Source organism: Mus pahari, chromosome 6 (assembly GCF_900095145.1).
Source record: "Mus pahari chromosome 6, PAHARI_EIJ_v1.1, whole genome shotgun sequence".
Taxonomy (NCBI): Eukaryota; Metazoa; Chordata; class Mammalia; order Rodentia; family Muridae; genus Mus; species Mus pahari.
Genome location: NC_034595.1, coordinates 80,157,817 through 80,173,532, shown reverse-complemented (window position 1 = coordinate 80,173,532; position 15,716 = coordinate 80,157,817). Strand labels below are relative to the sequence as shown.

Sequence of the window (15,716 nt, the reverse complement as noted above, 5' to 3'; positions counted from 1 at the left end):
TATGTATGTATGTATGTATGTATGTATGTATGTATTTGCGTGTAGGGGCGGCATGCTCATGCTGGAGCACACATGTGGGGTTAGAGGAAAACTTTGGGGGATCCTTCTCTCTCTCTTCATTATGCAGACCCCAGAGATTGAACTAGGGTTGTCAGATTTGTCTGCAAGCATCTTAACAGAAAGCCATAAACCTGCTGGCTTTGGCCACTACTCCAAGACACCCATGGAGATCAAGGGCTCTGCTGAAGGTTATGTAGGTACTTGGTACTCAGTGAATGTCAGTGACTGAGGGACTCAGGTCAGCCCCAGCATGGGAAGCACGACTCTGGCAGGCCTTGCACTTCCCCCTAATTCTCTCTGCCTTGCTAAAAAACTGTTAGATTCCATTTTCAAAGCTAGCCCCCAAGGTCTATTCCCTTATTTGGAAGTTTCCTCCTTCCGAGGCTGACCTTAAAGGCCCAGCTATTAAAGTTTTGAAGTCCGGCAATCAGAAGCCCCCTTTGGCTTACCTAATTAACATGCCCAATTAAAATGAAATACCACATCTTAACACAGGCGTTCCCCCTTTACCTTTATAAACTGCCATTTTCCTATGGGCCACTTCTGTCTCATCTCTATCCAGAAGTAGTCCTTTGTCCTCTGGGACTAATAATCAGCCCTCACCTTCTTCCCCTACCCTTTCCCTCATCCTTTATCTCCTGTCTTTGTCTCTTATCCCTGTTCTCAGCGGTCCTGAGCGGACCCCTTTCCTTTCAGTGACTGTCAATCATTCTTTTCTCCATCCATCTCCTGCACTAGCTAAAATGGCCTTGTGAGCATCCCTAAGAATTGCTGCCACATAGCTTTGCACAAGGACCCTTCCTACATCTTGTCCTTCTTCCCTTTTAGCTCCTCTGCTTCGTGGGCTGATATCCACTCCAGTTCACCCAGCCCACTGGCTCCCCCTCTTGCTGGGGACATGGGTCTGCGTCTCTAGCTTGAGGGGAACGGCTGCCTGTGTTGGGAAGTCATGTTCTCATAATGCCAGTCGCCTGCTGCCTCAGTGTTGGCCCCAGGAGCCTCTGGATCGATCACGCAGTCCTCTTTGGAGGCAGGGTGATGGGGAACTCTGGGGTCCTCCTGGAAAGGTTGAAGTAGTGGGGGAGGGTCATTTAGGAATCTGCTGGATATGAACGAGTTCAGAGACATGTTTCTGTTTTCCAGACATACCCTGGTAAACCTCAGCCGAGCTGAGGCCACCACGCCCAGTGAAACAGCTAGACTATTCCTCAGGCACCCCTGGCCTTTTTTTTTAAAAACAAAAACAAACAAAAAAAACCACAAACAGCTTCTGCCCTCTAGACCCTGACTTCCGCTCTGACACCCTGGAGGCTCCAGACAGCTGGAGCAGACAGCTCTGAGAGCCCCAGGGCCTGATTAATGACAAGTAGGCTCCAGCGAGACTCTGAGTGAGGGACCCAGACGATTAATTAGGAGGGTTGTCACAGGGGGAATGGCCATCCGCTAAGTCACTGTTCCCTTCCCAGCCTTATTACACTGGGTGGTGGCACAGTGGGAGGAAAGAGGAAGCTGCTTCATGGAGCTCCCACTCCAACAGGAAAGATTAAGGCACGGGTCGCACTGACGAGGTCAGGGACAGGTATATAAAAGGAACACCTAGGAGTCCAGAGGACCGAAAAGCCTGAGGACACAGTCGGTGAATAATGACAATCTAAGCTGCCAATTAGTGACCCACTGTTGTACTTTTCTGTCTCATTTAAAGCCCCCCCCCCAGACAGTCCCAATGAGATAGACACAGCACTCCCATTTTATAGATGGCAACTGAGGTTCACAGTGGCTAAGCTCTTTTCCAAGGAGAGAGAGCAAGCAAGTGCTGAATGGACCAGGATGTCACTCCAGCGCCCCTGCTGTTTATTCTTCCAAATTGTCTAAGCATACATCAAGCGACTCTCAACCTGTGGGTCACCACCCCCTTGGGGGTTGAATGACCCTTTCACAGGGGTCCCCATGTCGGATATCCTGCATATCAGATATTTATATTACCGTTCACAACAGTAGCAAAAGTGATTGTGTGGTTAGGGGGTCATTACACTATGAGGAACTGTATTAAAGGGTTGCAGCGTTAGGAAGGCTGGGAACCACTGTATTCGCAGCTCAGAGGGAGCAAGCCCTGAGCTGGTGCCTTCCATCCCTCCCCTTCCCAAACCTTGCCCAGAAAGGGGAGATCTGATACATGGTTTTTTTGTTTGTTTGTTTGTTTTGAGTTGAACAGTTTAGAAATTCTGCATGTGTGCCAGGTACTGTGGTCCACACCTTTAATCCCAGCACTCGGGAGGCAGAGGCAGGAGATCTCTGAGTTCAAGGCCAGCCTGGTCTACAGAGTGAGTTCCAGAATAGTCAAAGTTACAGAGGGAAACCTTGTCTCTGCTCGTAGGATCTGGCACATAGTGCTTGCATTATACATGGTAGCTCAGGCAGTGGCTGTAAATGTTGGGGAACCTGAAGGGCCCAGGGGTGTTCAGTTGTGACAGAATCACTCCTCCAGCTAGCGAGGCCTGGTGACAGTGAGGCCAGCAGTGGACAGCTTGGGACGTGTCCTGAATGCCAAAAAGCAAACGGTTTGGACTTGCTACAGACAGTTGTGGGAGGTGACAGTGGCCTTTCAACAGGGAGTTCCCTGCCATGTGCCAAGGCACCGTACTGGGATTTGGGGATTTTAGAAAGAGCCAGAGTCACTGTTCTCATCTGAACGGGAGCAAGCAGGTACAGTCCTCCAGGGAAATAATTACTTCCTGAGAGGTGTCCACCCCAGAGGCTCTGTGCAGCCAACGTGTCCTGACCTAGTGCTGGATCACAGACGACCTCGCTAGGAAAGGCATTGTACGCTGAACAGCCAAGGAGAAGTGGGCGGCATCCAGAGGAACTGGTGCTCGGTGGGCCTAGAAGGAGGTCTGTGTGTGCAGGAAATAAGGGGGCGGCCTGCTGGTTTGGGGGAATGTGGTCGTGGGGGGTTGTGTTTGGAGCGTTCAGAGGCAGTGTGTGGGACAGATCTGAAGGAAAGAGGCCAGAAAAGAGCAGCGCAGAGACAAAGCTGGACAAGATGAGGGTGGGAGGGTTATATAGCATTGGGGAAGAAAGGAGGCTTCTTGGAGGAGGCGTCGCTGTGAAAAAAATTGGAAGTTCGAAGTGACTAGTCTGGCCTTTGAGCTCCAGGGAGCAGACACAGCCCCATCCCACAAACCGTGCACTCCGTGCTCTGTACAATAGCTCAGCAACTCTCCTTCGTGTTGCCTCTGGAGCTCCTACACGTGGCAGCTGCCGCCCTCAGCCTAGCAGAGCTCAGGCTGTCCCTGGACCCGTGGCAGGTGCTCATTTGCATTCGTTTGCATAATGTTCCCGCCCCTTCTAGGTCCCAGCTGCCTCCAGGCTGCTCTGAGCCCCCTGCCGGCCGCAGACCACAGTGCCATGTCCTTCAGCTCAGCGCCTCCTGTCGGTCACCGAGGGGAGCGCTAACGCAACCCTTAGGCTCAAACATATACAAGTGCCTCCTAAATTTGGCGTTCTAGGCACTTGGCTATCTGGACTTGGAGGTCCTCCAACATCTCCCTTGACCCAATGCACCCCAAATGCTTGACACCCACCTGAAACTTTCAGGTAGTTGTGGCTTTGTTCATCAGCTCCGTCAGCAATTCCCACCTGGCTGGCCTCTAAGGGCCCTGACCCAGGGCACTCTTCAGCCTTTCCAGACTTTTCCTTACCCCCACCCCCCACCCCTCCATGACCAGCAGAGCACGACCCTGGGATGTTTATAAGAGACAGAGTACAGGATGGGAGCTTAACCCAGCCCTCCTCACTCCCTGATGTCCTCTCCCCCTCCCGATCCCCCATCCCACAGGCCATTTACAAGATGGTTTCGTCCGTGATGAAGATGCCTGAGGATGAGTCCACCCCGGAGAAGAGGACTGAGAAAATCTTCCGCCAAATGGACACAAACAACGATGGTGAGTGGTGGGGGGTTGGGAGGGGATAGGGGTGGAGGAGGGTGGGCAAGCCTCCCTCCTTCCCTCTCCTGAACCACCTGCCCTGGCTTCGCAGCCACCTTCTCCTCATTCACAGCCCTCCCTCCGCCCTACAGGCAAGCTGTCGCTGGAGGAGTTCATCCGCGGAGCCAAAAGCGACCCATCCATCGTGCGCCTGCTGCAGTGCGATCCCAGCAGCGCTTCCCAGTTCTGAGCTGAGAGGAGCCAGCCCGCCTCCCTGCCTTCACCGGCCCTCCGGCTCTCAGCTTCCTCTCCCTTGTGTCTATCCAGGCTGGGGGCCAGACTGGGGATCCCTTTCTGGGGTCTGCACTGTGTGTGTGGGGGCCTCTGGAGAAGTGAACCCTGCAAGGAAGGGGCTAAACAAGACAGCCGTTAGTCTCCACGGCCCAAGAGGCAGAATCTCTCTTAGTGGGACCGAGATAGCCCTCCGGTCAGGTTCTGTATTTTTCACTCAGACAGCTGGATCAACTTCCACCCACCCACAGTAGGGAGGCTCTTCCACAACACGGGGGCAGGGGGGCGGGTAGGTCCCCTTTGGGTGGTCCTCAGCCTGGAGGGAGGTGGGGAGTCGTGCCAAGGTGAAGAGTCTTTTTGTTTGGTGGGGAGACACGGACGATTTCTGGGCTGTGGGGCTTTGAAGAAGTTCCTTGATCTACTTCCCTGCAGAAGAACACTTCTTGTCCCAGCTCTTGCTGGCTGGAGGCCATGGTTAAAAAAAAAAAAAAAAAATCAAAAACAAAACAAACAAAACAAAAAAAACCTCCCAGGATTCCAACTGGGGGTCCCCAACCAGCCTGCCTCTTTGCACTTGGATAACCACAGATTTACCCCATCTGTATTCTTTATTTCACCTCTCTCATGCTCTCACTCGAACACACACACACACACACACACACACACACACACACACACACACACACAGAGGCCTACAGACAGATGGGCAGAGCCCCTCCACAGCATTCTGTGTGGGAAGGAAGCGCAGGCCCCTGGCCAAGCCCCATGTCCCTCTGCATGCAGCCACACGGAGCATCTTGGTTCTTTTTAATAACTTCAAAATAAAGTCTTGTTTCAGTGCATTGTACTCGGTGGCCAGGGGAGGGCGCTCAAAGCCCGCTCCCACGTCCCCAGAAGTCCATTGACCTTTCTTGGGCGTGCTCTAGGAGTCCTGGATCTGGCTAAGCTTCCATGGCTATCTGGGCATTGGTCAGTCAGTGCAGCCGTGGTCACATGCCTCAGTAGCCATGGTGTTGCTGAAGTGTCAGAGGGTCAGCTGCAAGAACTGGCACAGCTCAATAGGTCATGGCCATCCAGGGGCTCTGGGCTTGCTTGTATCTGCAGACACAGAAACCTGGTTGTTTCCCTCGGCCTGGAGTCTTTATCTTCAGGACACCCTCAAACTGGAGGAAGGAAGGACTAGGGGCTTCTAGGACATGGGGGAGGACAGCACTATCAGTCACTCAGAACAGGTCGGAACCCGCCCCTCCCCCCTCAACTGCCTCCTGTTTAATCTCCAAAGACCAGTGCTTCCCCTCAAGATTAGGAGAGCCAGACATCAGCTGTGTGACTTAGCTGGCACATCTAGCCTCTCTGGACTTTGGAGCCCTTTGGTCGTGCTGAGAAAACTTTTGCTCCAGTTATCTGAGGCCCTGTTCAGAGAGGGGCCTCCCAGGACTATGGGGGGAGGGGGTGGCTCACCGTGTGGTGGTAGCTCTTCCCCCACCAGGGCCTCAATTCCAGTAGTCCATGCATGAGCTGGGCACAGCGCACGGCAGACATGCTCTCCGCCAGACAGAATATGAGGGAGATGGCCCAGAGGCACAGGCTGGAGCTCTGCAGGGTCCAGGGGCAGAAGCATCGAATTAGGGACAGGGGTGCAGGTAGATCCCAAGAGTCCTTCCCATCCCTTTCCAGGACGAGGCACTCACATAAATTCGAGTAGGGTCAAAAGGACAGTCAGGTGCCAGCGTTGGGAGTTCCGGGTTCTCAAAAGTACAGGCTGCCAGTAGTGCCCTGCCCTTGGTGGCGAAGGTCACCGCAATGGAGGCCAGGAGTCCAAGGGCACAGGTTAGAGAGAGAAGAGCACAGGCCACACTCAAGCTAAACACAGTCCAGCGCTAGGCAGGAAGAGCACTGGTCAGTGGGTGTCATGCTTGACCCCAAGAGGGCTGTTGACCCAGCCCATAGTCCCATCAGAGGAAGGGTCACATACCAAGGGGGTGCTGGGGAGGTAGCGCGACAAGACGATGGCCGAAATTCCCGCAACAATGACCTGTGGGGAAGCTGGGATCAGCCGGTGCTAGAGGACAGCTTGTGGGGTCAGGCCCACGCTTGGATACACATTCCCCCAACATCTTCCACGGTCCTGCAGTCTCCACTCCCACCCTGTCCTCTGGCTTTGGCCTCATAAACTCTCACTCCCTACCGCCTTCCGGGGCTCCATACTGCCTAAAGCTGTGAGTCTGACAGGGTCCTGCGTGTCCTAAGTTCTCGGGCATAAGCCAGGGAGTGTACTAGGCCGCAGGACCCACGGCAGATCTCCTTGGGATAGAACAGACTGGAAGAAATGCATCCTACTCACAAGGTACTAAAACCAAAATGATATTAAGTCAGGAACCAGGCATGGTGGCAAATGCCTACACTCCCAGCACTGAGGCAGGTGGATTGCTGCAAGTTTAAAGCCAGCCTGGTTTACATAAAGAGACCTTTTCCAGCCAGGACTATGTAGTGAGGACCCATCTTAGACAGACAGGACATATTATAAGCAGAATTCAGAATCTTTAAGAGAAGGCCAAGGATGGGGCTTAGAATGAATGCCTGGCTTGTGTGAAGCCAGGGTTCAATCCTAACCACAGAAGACAAAGAAACCTTTAAGAGCATCAAGTTATCCCAGGCTCTTAACGACCTAATCCTGGCCTTCTCTGGTCTACCCTGGACCACTGTCTTCCCTCATTGCACTGGACCTCATGCACACGCACAGATTATCCTTTCCAAGACGCCCTGCTCCTCAGTCCTAATGCCCCTAGATCCCCAGAGACAGGATTTCCTGCACACTGCTTAGCTCAGTGGCTGACCTCTAGATCCCTAGGGCTCCATTTAGCCTATCTGCCTTCTTAGTGTCGATCTCTGTAGTGGACACAGTACCACGGGGGTATAGCGGTAGTGTTAATTCACCGTGCAGCCACAAGAAAGTACCTCAACTTCTCAGGGCTGAGTCCCTCTCTGTAGGATGCGCTCACAGGAAGATAATAACCACATCCAAGGGAGTGGGGCGAATCCCCCAGTCATGGGCAGCTGGGAGTGTTTTACTAGGGAAAGGTGACGTGTTCCAGCCGAGAGCCTCCCGACCCTGGGCTGGCTACCTTCCTGTCCTCCTCAAATGGCTGTTGAGCAAAACAGATACTGATTGGCGCGCAGCCCTGCACTCTTCCTGCCGCTGGAGCTTCCACAGATCAGAGCCTGGTTCACCAGGCTGGAGGCCACCAGGCTGTCAGAGCTCCCTTTTGTAGGCAGAGACCAGCTCAGAGAGAGAAAGGTCCCTCAGTCAGGAGTCAGCAGGTCTCCCAGAGATGAACAAGTCTACAGCCGCCTTAGCTGACAGGCAGAGAGGAGCTTTTGTGTGCCTAAGTACACCAGACTCTTTCATTTATTCATTCATCAGACGAAGATGTCCCGGTATCACAATGGCTACGGCTTATATCAAGTGGCTCATGCAGTCGACTCTAGTGCTAAACTCCTGTCTGTTTGACTCCGTGTCTCCAGAACATCTCGGCCATTCCCAGCTCCACACATCTGCACTTGCCACACAGCCTGTACATGGAATGCAACCCTGGCATGCCTTTCTGCTAGCCAGCCCCAGCATGCCGCATACTTGGGTTGTTAATTACAGTCCACTGGGAACGCCTACGCATCCATAAATACCCAGCTCAGAGGTCTACTCCTCCATGAAACCCTTATTGACCCTCCCTAGCTAAGCTGAGGTACCACCGCACCGTGAATATCTATCACACTAGCCATGTGCCAGGCCCCTCGCTTAAGCACCTTCTGTGGATGACTCCCTCAGATACTCACTGGGAACCTCTGCTGTGCACACATACTCTCACCGCCCCCATTTTACAGAGGACAAAACTGAGGCAGAGAGAGTTTGAGTGCCTGTACAGTCTGTATAAGGTTATACCATATGTGGTACAGGGTTAGTGCTTGGGGCTCTGATTGGGACGCACAGCCCCTCCCCCTTGCTGGCCCTCCCAGCCAGGTCGTTACCACAATGGCAGAGGTGACGGAGAGGATGTCCACCACACAGTACTGTAGAACCACAGCATCACTGGTGGTGGCTACGAAGCGCAGCATGGTACCATGGAGCACGGCGGCTGCGATGAAGCTCACGTGACCCAGCACAACCAGCACCAGACCCGTCTTCATCAGCACCTTCCGGAACTCATCTACATTCAGGCCACCTGCAGGGGACACAGGTTGGGATCGGGATCGGGGTGAGGTGCCTCCTGCTGAGTGGTGAAGGACATCTGAGCCTCCCCTGTTACTTTAAAAGCTTCACAGCTGGTGTTTAGTGTGAGATTAGAAAAGCGCACAGGCGATCCACACAACTGTCCTTGTTATTAACTCTTGGGTTCTGAGTAGCAGGGATCCTCCCACTGAGCCACCCAGCCATCCAGTCATCTACTCAGCTGCTCTTTATATAAAAGCGCCCTGCACGCCTGTCCCGTGCAGTGCACTAGGAGAGCCGTGAGCCCAGCAGGTACTACTGTCCAGGCCCAGAGGAGCCTGCAGTGCGTTGGGCAGGAGTCAGACCGTTCGGTAGATGGAGCCTGGCACACACAGTACTTAATGCGCAGCTGCTAAATGGAGCTATCGAGAGCCGTCTCGTCTCTGCTTCTCTTCCTGGAGAGGAAAAGAGCCTTGTTTCTCAGTGTGGACAAAGTCCATGGGTGAACAGGAAATCGGGGACTCAGTGCAGGCTGCGCTTAACTGGGGTTGGGACCAGGAGGGACTTTGGCAACAAACACACTTTCGGAGAGGCCAAGTCCTATCCCGGTCACATAGCAGGACGCCCTCCTCCTCTGAACTGCTCTCCGCTCCAACATCTCACATGGCTCTTGGCCCTACCACCTGGACGCCTGCCCCCAACCCGGGCTCTGAGTTTAGCCAGCTCTGAGAAACTGCGAGAGTGTGGCTGGCCCTCAGCTAAGCAGAGCCCTTCCTTCCGGTCTGCTCCCAATGGGCTCTGACTTGGAGACCCTCCAATGTGGCAGAGAAGTTTGGTCCTTTTCCCTACACGTGAGCAGCTGAATGAAAACAAGAAATGGGGAAAGAATCATTAAATGGACATTCTCTGGGCAATTGCAGGGGGCCAAGAAGGCCAAGGGGGCTCATAATCCTGTATTTAGGAGACCGAGGCAGGAGGATTACTGCAAAGTCAGGACCAGCTTAGTTACAGAGTTGAGACTCTGCCTAAAAAAAAAAAAATTTTTTTTTTTATTTCGGTGGTGTAGCCACTGGTAATGTTGCAGTAACACCCCCCCAAAAAAAAAATTCTTGTAAACATCCCTAATTAAACTCAGTAACACACACACACACACACACACACACACACACACAGAGAGAGAGAGAGAAGGGGGAAAGAATTTTGGGGAGCAAGGAGGAGCCTGTCACAGACTCACTGTGGACCTGGTACCAGCCCGTCCTCCCCTCTGAACCCAGGATTCTTTCTGCATAGAGCCAGGTGGGGTTGCCCTAACTGGTCTTCGAGCTCGCCTTTAGCTTGCAGGCCCTGGGACTGTCATTGCAGCGGAGGACAGACCATGGAGTGGAAAGGCATGAGGAACTGGAAAGGCCTTGTGAAGATGAACAGCTGGTCAAACAGGAAGAGGAATTGCAGCCTTGTTTCAGGGGCCTCCCGGGTCCCACCCTGTCCACCCACCCCATCCACCTACCCATCAGCCAGACACTACTGGGCTCTGGCTGGGCTCAAAAACCAGCAGCATCTCTGGACCAAGGCTTTGGTCAAACAGGAAGGCTAGGGTTGCCTGCTTTAGTCAGAGAGCCCTAGGCAGGCTGGTTCTCAGTTCTCATGCTGGGAGCACTGGGCAAGTGGCTGGCGTGGTCCTAAGCATTTATTAGCAGACTGGAACTTCATCCTGGTCAAGAGGTGGGTGCAACGGTCTTCATTTTACTAAGAAGAAATAGGCATGGCTCGAAAGATGTGTGTGCTGGAGAGTGGGAACCCCTTAGATCCCAAACAGCAGAGTTTGCCCAGGGCATGGAGGAGGGGCGCACCAGTCTACTCTGTCAAGATGCTGGCTGACTGGCCTTTCCCTCCAGTGTGGCTGGATGAGAGGAAGGTATGGAAATGGGACCTTTGTAAGGCTAAGGAGCCGGGATCCTGGACCATACGTCCNCATCTCTTCATCCCTCAGCATCTCTTCTCCTATCAGCGGATTCCGGAGCCTACCTAGTCTTGCCCCCTAGAGAAGAAAATAGGACCAGGAGCTGGGGGTGCCACTGACCCCACCCAAACCAGGCTTACTCAGAGCTGGGCCTCAGTGCCACAAACTTGGAGCCCCAAGCTGCTTAGGAGGTCGAGGCGGGAGGAGTTCTAAGTTGGAGTGAGCTAAGTACTGAGTTCTGGGCCAGTCCCTGAGTAACTTCTCGCTGCCTCGAAATTTTTAGGCTAGTGTGTAACTCAGTGGTAGAGCACTTGCATAAAGCAAATAAAACCCAGCCGCTTGTCACCCCGCTGAAGCTTGAGAGGAAAGTGACCTGAAGCAGGTCAGTACGTGAAGCAGGGTTGGGTGAAGCAGAAGGCTTGGCTTCGGGTTGGGGTCTCCCCAGGAGTGGGTCTCCCGTTTGCCCCAGCTCACCGATGCGCAGACACATGTCGATCCCAGACAGAGGCCCTCCGCTGGTCTCAGCGGGGTCTCGCTCCCATCCTTCTCCTCTGCGGCCTGCGCTCTTCTTCCCGCCCAAGCAGGCTCCTGGCGGCTCCCCTTCCTGCACCCCTCAGTCGCCCAGCCCGGCGCCCCGCGCGCGTTGCCGAGGCCGGTCGGACCGGCTAGGCGACCCCGGGACTGTGCGGCTGAGTCACGGCCCCGCCCCTGCCGCTGAGCCAGCGCCCGGCGCCAGGCCGCCCTCGTTCCTCCTCGCACGCCCATTCCACCGATGGACAGTGAGGCTCTAAGGGGTCTCCATCGGCCGTGTTGGGTGCTGGTGGTGTTAGCATGTGAGAGCGACCCCGGATGGTGGGGGCGAAGGGACGGCACATGGGCACCTGGGCCAGGATGGAAGCTGGGAGTGAGCAGGAGCAACCAGGGGTCTGCTTTTTAAATCTACTGTGTGACTTCAGAACAATCGCTTTCCCTCGCTAGGTCTTCCTTTTTCTGGCGGAGGCGCCTCCTGGTCTCAGTCTGGTCTTCCATGTTGAGCAAGGCGCTTTTCCTTTTGGTCTTGGCAGTGGTGGGGTGATGTTTCTGTTTGCTCCTTGGAAAATCAAGGGTAATAATTCTTGTTCCCTGATAAAAGAAAATGCAGCTATTAAATAAATAAATAAATAAATAAACAAACAAACAAACAAATGGCAGGGGTCAATGAGATGGCTCAGTCAGTAAAGTCCCTTACCACTAGCCAGATAACCGGAGTTCCATCCCTTGGACCCACGTGGGAAGGAGAGAACTGACTCCTGCAAGTTGTCCTCCGATCTCCACTGGAGCAGAATCTGGCACTGGCATACATACACAGCACAAACATCACACACACAGAGGCACACACACACACAGACACACACACGACAGGGCCTCACTATGTAGTCCTAACTGTCCTGGAACTTACTGTGTAGACCAGGCTGGTCTTGAACTCACAGAGATCCTAGAATGTCTATTGCGGGGGCTGCCGAATTGGCGTTGGGTTATATCAAGTGTTAGATGGACTCTTGCTTCATTATAGCGTCCCTGCTGCAGACAGAAGTCCTGTCCTCCTCCTTTGGGTTCAGGTAGCTGGACTCTCACATAGGACCATTTAGCCAGAAGTGGTGAATAAACAGGTTGAATGTTCCCACCCATGTCTCTGCCAAGCATTCTGCCTTGACCATAGCACAGCACCTCCCTGGACCACAGAGGTCTTTGCAGCAGGTGTAACTGGTCTATTCTGTACCAGATCCATTCTGTACCCCATCAGTACAGTCTCCATAGACAAGGCTGTCCTGATGTCTACAGATTCTCAGAGCTGGGACCCCAGGTGTCTGGTGACTGTGTGCCTCTAGTAATGACACCTCCTGTGTGCCTTGTGTCACCTGGATCAGCACATCCAGTGTCTAGAGTTTGGAAATCACATTAGCAGCAGGGGTGGAAGCTGAAGCCCCAGGTGCTGTGGGCGGGACAACCGCAGGTCAGGCAGGCTGCTCTGGTCACTCCCAGCAGGTGGGTAGGTGGGTTTTCTTATCAGCTGACTTCTGAAGGGGACATTGTGCAATGGCGAAGGATAAGGAGACAGGATGGATGGAAGGGAACATGGAGGCAGGTCATAAAGCCATTAGCTGGCGCCTTCCCTAGTGGGCATTAAATGTTATGTCCATGGGCATCCTTTAGCGGTCACTTGGCCAGCTGTTAGTCCTATTGCAAATGGCTACAGGCTCATAATCGTAGCCCAGAAACTCTATTTTTGGGTCTTTATCCTGCAAGAGATGTGACTGATGATGTTTGTGGGTATGGGAGCTGTTCCTAATAGAAGCAAGGCACCAGAGTGGTCATGGTGGTGATGACCTGAAGAAGGGCAGAGAGACCGCTGCTCTTTACTTTGCATATCAGATTTGCATATAAGATTGCAATCAATCTTATACATTGTTGCAACCTTACATGAAACATTGTTGCAACCTTATAAGAAACATTTATTCATCTCTTGTTTTCGCTGAAAAAGGAAGCACCCACACACACATGCCCCTCCACCCCCTAGTCTACCAATGGCTCTCAGATGACAGAGCCCATCTCCCAGGGCTGCCCTGAGGAGTTCCTGTGGTCACTGCTGTGCTGGGGACAAATCTCAGGTGTGGGAGTACATGGTGTGTCTCTGTCAGTGCAGGGCTCAGAGGACAGCTGGAACTTCTGGAATTGGGTTAGGGACCAGGATTTTTAAATGTCTTTGTTAGGGCTGGAGATAGCTTTGTGGTTAAAAGCATTTGCCACTCTTGCAGAGGGGCTGGGTTTAATTTCCATCACCTAAAATCGCAGTTCACAACCATCTTTAACTCCAGATCTCTGGGATCTGATGCTCTTTTCTGGCCTTGAAGGGCACTGCATGCATGTGGGGCACATGAACTCATGCAAGTACATGTACAGACACATGGATTCTTTGTGTCCCTAGAACAACAGAATTATAGATGATCACTCCATTTTACAGATAAGAAAAGTAAGGGCCGGAAGAGTAAAGGACTGCCCTCCGTTCCTACTATACACATGGCAGCTCCTGACTTCTGGGTGTGTATTGAAGGATGAAGACAGCCATGGCCTCCACAACTGTGCCCGAGCCTGGGGCCTGTGAGTTGGGAAGACCATGGCCCCACATGCTCTGTTCCACTGTAATTTTCCAGCTATCATCCAAGTTTAGTGACCCGAAGTTATCACCAGTTCTTTTCCTGGTGACTAAAGTCCACTGTCCCAGCACCGTTTGACCCTTGCATCCCGCCTACCTCTCCCCATACTGCCTTACCCCACCCCCACCTCCCACCAGACCAGAGTTCTAGCTCCTTGCCTTCTTCCAGCTTCCTGTGGTCTGCTGGAGGATCCCTGTTGTTCCCTGGGTCTCTGTGTCCTGGTCAAATGGGAAGGCAATGCATCTTCCAGGCTCCCGTCATTTCTGAGGCCCTAAAGACTTGAGAGGTGTAAAAGGTTGAAACTGGGCCAGATAAACACGAGGAGCAATGTTCCTTTCCTGGAACACTGTACCAGGTGTGGCCCTGAGGGTTTGCACTACCATCAGTGTTTCCAGGGTGTGACCTCCTGGTGGCTGCCCTGCTGGGGACACGGGTCCATGTGCAGCCCTCCCTCACCTTACTGTCTTAGTGACTTCTCTCATTGCAGAGATAAAATATGCTACAACTTAAAGGAGAAAGGCTCTCCTTGGGGCTGGAGCAATGGCTCAGTGGTTAAGAGCACTGGCTGCTCTTCCAGAGGTCCTGAGTTCAATTCCCAGCAACCACATGGTGGCTCACAATCATCTGTAATGGAATCTGATGCCCTCTTCTGGTGTGTCTGAAGACAGCTACAGTGTACTCATATAAATGAAATAAATAAATCTTTAAAAGAAGGTACAGCCCGGCAAGGTGAGGGAGCTATGGCAGCAGGAGCCTGAGTGCTGGTCACGTGGCATCCACGGCCAGGAAGCAGAGAGAGATGAATGCTTCTATTCAGCTTCCCATCTCCTTTTTACTCCGCTTAGGACCCCAGCCCACGAAATGGCACCACCTATGTGTAGGCTGGTCCTGTAACCTCCTTAACCCGACCTAGAGAATCACTTACAGGCACACTCAGAGAAGTGATCACAAGCACACTCTCTGGCGATTCACCATCCCAAACCCCAGCTCCACACTTCCTTTGTGTAAATAACACAACACACCACATTCTATTTTATATGTGTATATGCATGCATGTCAAACTGAAGAGAAGCATTGTAGAGATGGCTCAGTGGGTAGAGACACCTGCCACCAACCCTGATGACCGGAGGTTGAGCCTGAGACCCACGTGGCAAAAAAAGGAGAGAACAAACGCCCACAGTTGTCACAGGAGTCCTCTGACCTCTGCATGTGTGTTAGGTGACACACATAAACAAACAAACAAATAATTGTAATAAAATATTTAAAAACCAGGGCTGGTAAAAAACAGGCAAGTTTTTGTTTGTTTTGCTTTTGTTTTTGAGACAGACTCTCACTCTGTAGACCAGGCTGGCCTCTTACTTAGAGACATCCACCTGCCTCTGCCTCCTGAATGCTGGCATTAAAACTATGCACCACCGTGCCCTGCTGAGCAAAGGCTTAGCCACTGAGCTTGAGGTTGAGTGTGACTCCCCCCTCAGAACACACACAGAAAAGAGAGTTTCTGCAAGTTGTCCCTTAAACACACACAAATAAATAAGTAGGCCAGGCATGGTGGCTCAGGCCTTTAATCCCAGTACTCAACAGACAGAGGCAGACAGATCTCTGAGTTTGAGGCCAGCCTGGTCGATAGAGTTCCAGTACAGTCAGGGCTACACAGAGACAGAGAAATCCTGTCTCAAAAAACAAAGAAATAAACAAACAAAATAAACAAGTGTTGAAAAGGAGAAAATAAACTAAAACCTGGTGGCCATATTTGCCTGAGAGACAAGAACATGATTCTAAAGGATTTTGGCTGTAGCTCTAAGTATTTAGTTTAGTTTACTAATTACATTTTTTGTTTTGTCTTGTTTTGTTTTTTGAGATAGGGTTTCCTTGAGTAGCCCTGGCTGTCCCTGAACTCAGAGATCCGCCTGCCTCTGTAATCTGCCTGAGTGGTGCCATTAAAGGCGTGTGCCACCACTGCCAGACTTTAGTTACATTTATTTACTGTCTCTGCCTCTGCCTCTGCCTCTGCCTCTGCCTCTGCCTCTGCCTCTGCCTCTGCCTCTGCCTCTGCCTCTGCCTCTGCCTCTGCCTCTGCC

General features: G+C 52.5%; 2 protein-coding genes across 5 annotated transcripts in view; one reads left to right on the top strand and one right to left on the bottom strand.

Annotated features, from left to right (window-relative positions):
- Window positions 1–5,114, top strand: part of Hpca (hippocalcin) — a 10,067-nt gene extending 4,953 nt beyond the window's left edge. For both annotated transcript variants that reach the window (XM_021200369.2, XM_029539644.1), the window contains exons 3-4: window positions 3,896–4,001; window positions 4,136–5,114. In XM_021200369.2, the coding sequence (XP_021056028.1) occupies window positions 3,896–4,001; window positions 4,136–4,233 (204 nt within the window). In that variant the 3' untranslated portion in view covers window positions 4,234–5,114. The remainder of the gene's footprint in view (window positions 1–3,895; window positions 4,002–4,135) is intronic.
- On the bottom strand, window positions 5,065–11,117 carry Tmem54 (transmembrane protein 54). 3 transcript variants are annotated; one of them, XM_021200366.1, is made up of 6 exons: window positions 10,916–11,117; window positions 8,301–8,494; window positions 6,250–6,309; window positions 5,966–6,154; window positions 5,736–5,870; window positions 5,065–5,372 (listed from the first exon to the last, which is right to left on the bottom strand). In XM_021200366.1, exons 1-6 carry the CDS (start codon window positions 10,929–10,931, stop codon window positions 5,307–5,309), a joined length of 660 nt encoding a protein of 219 aa, XP_021056025.1. In that variant the 5' UTR covers window positions 10,932–11,117; the 3' UTR covers window positions 5,065–5,306. The 3 variants fall into 3 exon arrangements, with proteins under 3 accessions (XP_021056025.1, XP_021056027.1, XP_021056026.1); XM_021200367.1 differs by having other exon boundaries at window positions 5,067–5,463; window positions 10,916–11,099; XM_021200368.1 differs by lacking the exon at window positions 6,250–6,309 and having other exon boundaries at window positions 5,065–5,463.
- Window positions 11,118–15,716: the final 4,599 nt, after the last annotated feature.

Bases quoted from the DNA above. Each gene is read 5' to 3' on its own strand.
- Tmem54 (XM_021200366.1), bottom strand. The intron at 6,310-8,300 runs GTAACGACCTGG...GCTTCCCCACAG, and splicing joins CCGTCACCTCTGCCATTGTG to GTCATTGTTGCGGGAATTTC. The intron at 6,155-6,249 runs GTATGTGACCCT...CTTCCTGCCTAG, and splicing joins ACCTCCCCAGCACCCCCTTG to CGCTGGACTGTGTTTAGCTT.